At 37.1% G+C, this 8,921-nt stretch overlaps 1 protein-coding gene across 1 annotated transcript; it reads left to right on the top strand.

The window, feature by feature from the left end:
* The first annotated feature begins 20 nt into the window (after nucleotides 1-20).
* On the top strand, nucleotides 21-3,011 carry LOC109861538. Its single transcript, XM_020441228.1, has 5 exons — nucleotides 21-433; nucleotides 575-823; nucleotides 948-2,113; nucleotides 2,212-2,624; nucleotides 2,721-3,011. Exons 2-5 carry the CDS (start codon nucleotides 575-577, stop codon nucleotides 2,933-2,935), a joined length of 2,043 nt encoding a protein of 680 aa, XP_020296817.1. The 5' UTR covers nucleotides 21-433; the 3' UTR covers nucleotides 2,936-3,011.
* The last annotated feature ends 5,910 nt before the right edge of the window (nucleotides 3,012-8,921 follow it).

The following is an 8,921-nucleotide window of genomic DNA, read 5'->3' as shown; positions in this document are numbered from 1 at the left end:
ATACAGTAAAGTACCAAAAGTGGATCGGGGCCCGTTTTTGGATCAGTTTGATTTATGGAGCCCGTAACAGCATGACAGCTAACGCACCTCACGTATCTTTTTTGTACTACTTTAGGCAACATTTTTCACCAGGCACCTGATCGCTCAACGTATCTCCGGCCTGTGAATCATGCTTTTTATCAGTTCGCGACGAAAATAACGAAAAATCGCGATTTTAGTTTTACTGTGTGACAAATATTGTGAAATTGAGTTGGTTATTATTTGAAAAAATCGTTTTCTGGTGGTTATCATTGTTCAATGTGAATGTAGAAACCCGTTTAACCAAAAAATTGTTGTCCAACATCATTTCAGTTTGATTGCGGCACTGTATGTTTGATTGTTTTGAAAAAGTGATATTGACCTCAATTAATCACATTGGTTGCTGAAAACAATCGTAAGTACTTTTTAAATTATATTACCGGGTGTTTTAGTGCTAACCGTTGCATTTCCGCGTAATATATTTATATACCCATAAACGGTCTGATCCACATTTGGACAATGTAAAAGTGATCCACATTCGGTCTTCTTTTTACAGATGAGTTATACGGAGGAAGAATTGGAGCAGGCGGTCAGCCGAGTCGTAGATGGAGGTATGGGTCTGAGGGAAACTCAAAGGGCATTCTCAAATATACCGTATGGAACATTACAACGTCATGTCAAAACGCAATGTGGAAAAATAACCAAACCGGGAAAAAAACCTGTGCTTGATGAAAACATTGAAAATTTATTGGTTATAGCAATAAAAGAACTTGCTCACGTCGGATTCGGACTAACTCGAAAAGAGGTAAGATGTTTTCATATGTACATACATATGTACTTCCATTTGTATGTACATTACATACAAAAATCGCCGACAAAAAAAATTTTCCATTGTTCTACAATGTAATTTTGATATTTTTTGATTACAGATTTTGTTAGTTGCAAAAGAAATTGATGAAAAACAAGACCATCCAGTTTTCAAAAATGAACTACCCAGCAATATGTGGTTTACACGTTTTTTAGACCGCCACAAGTTGAGTTTACGAAGTACAATGAGCAAATCATTGGCGCGATTAGAGATGGAGCTCCCAGCAATCCGGGATGAATTTTTTGAAGCCTACGCAAAAATTCGAAACGATTACAACATATCTGGCAAAGATATATATAACGAAGACGAAACCGGGATTCAATTTGTGTGTAAGTCACCGAAAACAGTGGCTAAGAAAGGTGAGAAGTACGTGTATGCTAGAAAAAGTGGAGAACGCAGTGTGAACATAAGTATAGCGATGTGTTCAAATGCTCTCGGTTCCGTAATCATTCCGCCATTTCTGATATTCAAAGGATTGAGTTTTTNGTCTGATTTGCATACAGAATGTTTTCCGGAAAATACAATTTTTGCTAATAGCAAAAGCGGTTATATGGTAACAGATATTTTCGCAGAGTGGCTCAGAATTTTTGTTGAAAACATACCTCCAAAGCGCCCAGTGTTACTTCTTCTTGATGGCCATGTTAGTCACGTTTCTTTAAATGCAATCGAGTTCGCTAAAGACAATGGAGTACTTATGTTATGCTTCCCACCCCATACTACCCACCTGTTGCAACCGATGGACAATGGACCCAATATAACCCTGAAAAATGCGTTCAAAGATGAATCTAACAAAAGGATGAGGAAAATGAAAAGACGTCTAAAAAATGAGGATTTTGGTAAAGTCTTCAAGCAGGCATGGGAACGTACATGTTCACAAATGACGATGAAATCCGGATTCGTTAAAACTGGACTTTGGCCTGTAAATCCTGCCAAAATGCTAATTCGTGAAAGGGACAACGAAGCTTCTTCCCAACCAGACTCATCGTTAGATGTGCAATCCTGTTCCACAACTTCTGATACTACGTTAGACGTGCAATCCTGTTCCATAACTTCTGATACTACGTTTGACGTGCAATTCTGTTCTACTCCAAGTTCATCTTCCGCACGCGAGCAAGCGAAAAAATCGAAAGGCGAGCAAGCAGTAGTAGACGCAATTACTGCTTTACTTCAACCTTCACCTCAAAAAGAACAGATCACTACTCACTCTCGAAGGATTCATGTCAGCAGGTAACATTTCAATTTTCTCAATATTTGAAAAATTCAAGAAGGTACATACATGTAATTTTGATTTGAATTTTCGATGTTTTTTTTTTTGTACTTTTCAGGTGTATTACATCCGATGAATATATTGCCGAAAAAAAAAGAATGGAAGAAGAAAAAGCGAAAAAAGCTGCTAAGCCAAAAAAACGCAAAGGTGCTCGAGTTGAAATGAGCAGTGGCGAGGAAGACGAAGCTTACGTAGATGATCCTGACACGCCTCCTCCAAAAAAAACGAGAAGAAAAAAACGCAAAGCTGATCAGGTTAAAATTTATACGAGTAGCGAAGAAGAAAACGAAGATTACGACGATTACGTAGATGAGCCGCCTCCTCCAAAAAAGACCGAAACGAGAAAGCGCAAAGCCAACCAGGTTGAAATGAGTAGTGAAAAAGAACTTGTCGATTCAGAAATAGAAGAGCTCGATTATGTAATCGTCAGATTCCCAGTCTCACAAAATAATAGAGATCGTTTATGGATTGGTAATGAAATTTTCAGTCATTTTTTACATACTATTTCTGTCATCAAATTTTAATATGTACCCAAAATTGAATGTTAATTTGTTTTTGTGTATGTAGGACAAGTCTTGAAAAAAGAAAAGCGATCAGTCACGGTGAAATTCCTTAGAAAAAAAGTATCGGAGAAATTCGGAGCCATCTTTACATACCCGATTACAGACGATACCATGTCCGTTAACCATTCCCAGATAAAAAGAAAAGTGAAAATCAATTATATAAAAAGAGGAGTGCATGTTTTTCATTTAACAGACGATGAAATTAAAGTTGTGGAGTAATTTTTTAAATTTTTACACGTATTACATATGTACTATGTAATTTACTATATAATTAGTATGTAAGTCAAAAATCTGCATTTTTCCTTGAATTTACCCGAATGATATTGAAAATTGCATTTTTCCGTTTTATTTTTTGAATACATATACTTGAATAATTGATAAAAACTGCATTTTTATTTTTCATTTTTTTGAATGTCCGTTTCTGGATCACTTGTAAAATGATCCACAATTGGTAAATTTTGTATAGCCCAATTCAACATCAATTTTCGCTTTAAAAAATTTTGCTGGTAACTGTAAGTTCTATGTGGCATAGGAAAGTAAAGACAGGCAGTATTTTGTCTCTATGGCGCTGATCCACAAACGGGCCTTTCTGCTCTAATGTGGATCAGAAGGCACTTTAAAAATTGTCGAAGTGTGCAGAATCATAACATCTGGCAACAAAAAAAAGTGTTATACATTATAGAGGAAGCATCAAACAACTGTGGAAAACACTTCCCCTCCCTCCCCCAGCACCCCCTCCCCCTCAAAAATGACTTTGAAAAAAGGTGATCCACAAATGGTACTTTACTGTATTGAATATAGTAAAAAGTAATAATTAAAAATCAAATAATTATAACATTATGTAAAGATATGTTGTTTATTAAAAATTCTTGAAGCTATATACACATATCTTTACATAATTATTATCGTTGGCGGAAGTATGGGACATTTACAACATCATAATTCTTTTTTTAAACTTTTATACGAGCGTTTTGGTAACTCTTTTGTTTTTGAATTAAAATTTTGGATAAAACAGAATAGAGAACTTGGAAAAATACATAATCGTATTTTATTCTTAAAATCTTGCAAGAAACAAGATTTATTACCGCAACATTTATACTATCGTTCGTGTTCCTTTCCGAGAGTCACCTTTTATAGTTATAAACAACGATGTATTTTTGACAACAAACGATCACACACACTCTTTGCGCGCAGCACCCTACGGCTTGAGATCATCGACCTTTATAGATACCGTTCATTTATTCTCAACAAAATATTTGTAATCAAAAAATCTATCATACACACCTTGTCGTTTTAGCTCTAAAGAATTTTTCACCACTCAATTATCAAAATTGGATAAATTTCATTCCTGTGAAAATAGAAAGATGACTAATAAAATTGCTTGGCTAAGGCAGAAATCGTTTAGACGACATCCTATAAAAAACTTAAAATATTTTGTAACTTCTCACGACCAGTCTCATCAAAAAATTGTTACTACGTCTTCTACCAGTTTTTTCACACATATTTCTTTCAAGTTTTCCTTCGCCCTATTTACTACTGAACAACCTACTTACACAATAAACTTAAATTTTCAAACACACTCAAGAACATTATTAGAACCACGTAAAAATTGGTTCATAAACTTTACTAATACCTACATACCTACTGAAGTCACTGGTCTGTTACAATAAGGCGAGAATTTTTGTCTTCCACCAGACAATAATAACAAACTTACATTCGAATTGATTAAGAATTTTAAAAATAATATTAAACATTTAAATAATAATAATAAAATAGAATGTCGTAATCGATTTGTCTCTACTCTTAAACAAATGAGAGTCTCTAAATTTATTAATTCTACATACAATGGAGAAATCATCCAAGCTCAAAAACTCACTCATCAGTTTATAAAAAATCATCCTTCTATTGCATTTACAAGAGCTGACAAGGGAAATGCGGTTGTTGCCATAAATAAAGACTTGTACACGAATCGAATGGAGGATCTGCTTTCGGATACCAACACGTATGTTTTTGTAAAAAAGAACCCAGTCAACTCTATGTTGAGTTCGCTCAAAGAGTTGATAAAGAGATGGAAGTCTCGCGATTACATCACGAGACTTACTTACAAAAATTTTAATACGTCTCTTACTATTCTTCCTAGAGCCTATGAAGTCCCAAAGATTCATAAACCTGGCAATCCTCTCAGGATCATTATTTTTTCAATTAATAGTCCTTTACATAATCTTGGAACATTTTTACATAAAATAATTTCAAAAAATCTTGAATCTCCGTCGAGTTTTGTTTATAATAGCTTCCACCTTGCTAGTTTAATCTCTAATGTAACTTTTGCTGAAACGTTTGAGCTTATTTCACTCGACGTTGTATCTCTTTTCACTAAAAGAGCTAAATATGCTGTTCTATTCCGTGGGAAGAGATAGGGCGAAACATCATGGGAAGATAGTTATCACCAATATGGGAGAAGCCTTTATGAAGGCTAACAAGGACCTAGACGACAAGAGCGGTGTTATAAATATAAACAGGAGCCGTAACATATTTAACTATGTTGTAGAAGGTGTCGGACTAGCACAAGCTAGTATGACTCCGATATTGTCTGACTGGAGGGAGCTAGGGATAAGGGTGGTACTCTATGACGACATAAGAGAACGTCGTTTTACACAACCATCAGGAGTGGATTGGGCAGTTGGTAAGAGGTCGGTGCCCAAATACATCAGAGTTCCTACGGACGGACTGTGTGCCTGGGGTTTCAGAGCTACAGTAGTGAATTGGAGGTACGTCGATAAATATGTTTCAAACGGCGGCCTCATGTCCGTAAATCCAGAACGTAACGAGTGGTGGGACTTAAATTCCGAGAACGTTGTCACCATTAGCCTCGGTACTAACGTGAGTGAGTCAAGCGTTGGCAGGGATATATGGGTATTGTCTCACCTGGATTATCTTTTGGTGTATGGACTCGAGAAGTATGAAATGTACTACTATGACCGTAACGGTAGTGCAGTGACTAAACCCGAAATGTTCGTGAGAACCGCTTCCTTGGTAGATGTCCATTCTAGGGCTAGGAAGATAGTTTTCGTAGTCATGTCTGACAACTTTACGGACTACAAAATAGGGGGTGTTAACTTTAACATACCCATAGTCACGAGGTTCCAAGAGTTAGAACAGAGTGTTGGACCAACGGTCAAAGACTTCGACCTGGGGATTAGGACCATGCTCAGAAGAACTTTGGGCTCTAACCAATGTTTGCGGGAGTCTTTCGAGGAGTACGCTGCCGGATACTTTTGTCACGGCTTGAAGTGGTTAAAAGTGGATAATCTCGGGGTCATACTAAGAGTAAGGTGGCATCCAAAGATCGAGGTGTCAACCGTAGATGACGGGAAAGGGTATGTATGCCATTATAGGTATCTTTCTGGAGAAATGGTTAGAGTATTAGGTATAGTACCTTCTAGCGAAAAGAAAAATAGAGAGTGCCCGTAGGGGGTCTTTTCGCTTTTTTATTTTTATTTATTGAGGTTTTTAAAGGGCTTCTTTAGTGAGTGTGTTGCTAGGTCACAGATTTTCTCTCTCACGTGTCCTATCCCAGCCAGGTGTGACACTTGGGGAATATGAACAAGAAGAGCAGGGGGGGAAGTCCTTAGAGACCCCCCCCCCCTGGTGACCAGGCTGCTTTATAATTTGCGCCATGTGGACACGGGGATCCGGACCCAGTCAGGACCATAGACGACGTCTATGGGGGCATTGAACCAGAGGAGATGATTGCCTTCTCGAAGACCGGTACTATACCTGAACGTACAAAGCCCGGAGAGTTCCCAGAAGATGAAGGAAAGGAGAATGTGTGGGGTACTATCCATCCGAGTGAGTACCTCACACCAGAAGAATACGCTCGGATATTCCCAGACGGGGTGCCGGGACACTCCCGGGATCCGTTTGTCGCCAAACCGGTAGAGACAGAAAAAAAAGGTATAGTACCCTCAGATCCAAACAAGTGGACTTCTACTGTTCTAGGTCAGCAGTGAACAGTATAGAACAGGTTGACCCTTGAAGAGGGAGTTGGTTAGACAATACCTCGGCTTAAGGATAGGTAGGTGGCACGCTATGGCGGAGCTGGGATGTAGTGCGGGGTTTTGCACCTACGATGCTTTCTCTGTTGAGAATAAACAGTTAGTTGGTGCTAGGATAGAAGCCGGTGGTATTGACGCCATGGTAAGAGCTGGGTACATCAGACGTGTAATAGAGACGTGGAAACGGCAAAATGGGCTTAGGGATGAGATCGTAGCTCTAGATTCATACCTTAACCTTGAGAATTACTGGACCCATTTTGTCGCCAGTGAACATGGTGGAGGGGCTACTTTGTATGACTTGGTTGGACACGTGTGCACAACTAAGTATGTTGGGTGGTCCTGGAGGATGAACGAGGTGAGAGCGGTTCCAGCTAGTAGCACTGGAATACGTACTTTTCGTATTGGAATAGGCCTCTGAATCGTGAATGGGGACCCTTCACCATAGGAGCAGAACATGAACATGAGACTAGTGCTTACTGTCTCAATATTAACCGGATGGATGGGGACTACGATGTACACATATGCACATAAAATTTTAATGTAAGAATGAGCTACCTTCAAGATCAACGACTTTTATAACTAATATTTTCAGCATTATTTAATTTTCTTGTTTAAACATTACCTTGTAATGTTTCGTAAGTCTTTGGCAGATTTCTTGATGAATAATTGAAATAATCACTCTCCGATTTTTATCCGTAATTCGTATTCAGAAGACAACCGAGACTAATAACACTTATGCCTAAACGATAAGTTATAAAACAACATCTCTTCTGTAAACATCATCCGAAACCTTTGACTTGAAGAAAACCGAACTTCTTTAATTATACGGTTAAGAATGTGCAAGCAGAATCAAATTTTTCCATTGTAAAAATTTTAGTAATCAAGAATGTGTCAAATTTTAACCACTTATCGAATGCAGAATTTAATCAGATTTTCAGACAAAAGCGAATGCGGTTAATTGTTTTCTCGATTAATTTTGATGAATTAGTTTTTATTTAATCAGTTATCAGTATCAATAAAAGACTATGATTATGTGTGACTAAAAAAACACTTTTCAAAATTATTCTTTGAACTTCGTCTAATACCACAAATATCCCGTTCATTTCTTCAATCTCTTGTAGATCACCAGGTCTCCCCTGATAATTAAGATTCGCGTCTTAGAAAAGGAGACCGACGAGTGAGAATACGTTAGACAGAGAAAAATCGGAAAATTCCGTTGGCCTGTCTGCGTTATCGCTACCTCGCGTGACCCGCGCATCTTGACTTTCTTCTTTGTGTCAGTGTATCGAAATAGAACACACGAAAGTATCAGTGTGCGTCTATTGCGTATCATCATTAACGCCCGACCGTAACCGTAGGCTCAGGACGTAACATTTGAATAAAATTTAAAAATAATAAAAAATTTGTTTTTGTTTATCAAGATGTAATAAAGTAAACATCAATATTTGGTAAACATGTACTGCAGTTTTAAAAACAGCTATGAGCATTTCTCTACACAATTCTACTGGATCCAAAAGTTACCGTGATGCTGTTCAACAGATGACTGACATTCTTATGCTCATTAGGTCAGTGTGTTAGAATAGAACACACATAAGGGTATCGTGTTACTTGCGTTCCTCCGCAGAGGTCCGACTGTAACCCAAGGCCAGGACGTTATACACATAGAATATTATACACAATTATTAATTTATTATGTTAACAATAAAAATAATAATTAATTTAATATTTATAAAAATAAAGATAACAGGGGTTCTTAAGTAGTTTTTGTGTTTATAAACTTTTCTTCCGATTTAATAATTTTAAACTAAACCTTTATAAAATGTTGTTTGTCCGCACATGGCATTTTTATAAATTTGAGGACAATTTTGTCCAGAAGCCAGATTTATAAACAAGATAACTGTCTAACTTTATATATGTTTAAAATTATGGAACTACACGGAGTATTGTAAAGTTCACTTATAATTTCAAATTTACGACCTACTGCTACATATTCACCGTTGCTTGCTGTTGCAATATTTTCCAAAGAAACTATGTCTTTATCTATTAAGCAAAAATTATCAAAAGATTTGATTGTAAGCGTATAATTCAAGAAAATGTCTTCAAAAAATTGTGGACTATAACATCCTGATATTAACGATCCGTTTTAATGC

This window comes from Pseudomyrmex gracilis, unplaced genomic scaffold, assembly GCF_002006095.1.
Source record: "Pseudomyrmex gracilis isolate BER0280 unplaced genomic scaffold, ASM200609v1 scaffold_819, whole genome shotgun sequence".
Taxonomy (NCBI): Eukaryota; Metazoa; Arthropoda; class Insecta; order Hymenoptera; family Formicidae; genus Pseudomyrmex; species Pseudomyrmex gracilis.
Note: the sequence above shows the minus strand (reverse complement) of the source record. Positions and strands in the feature narration are given on the sequence as shown.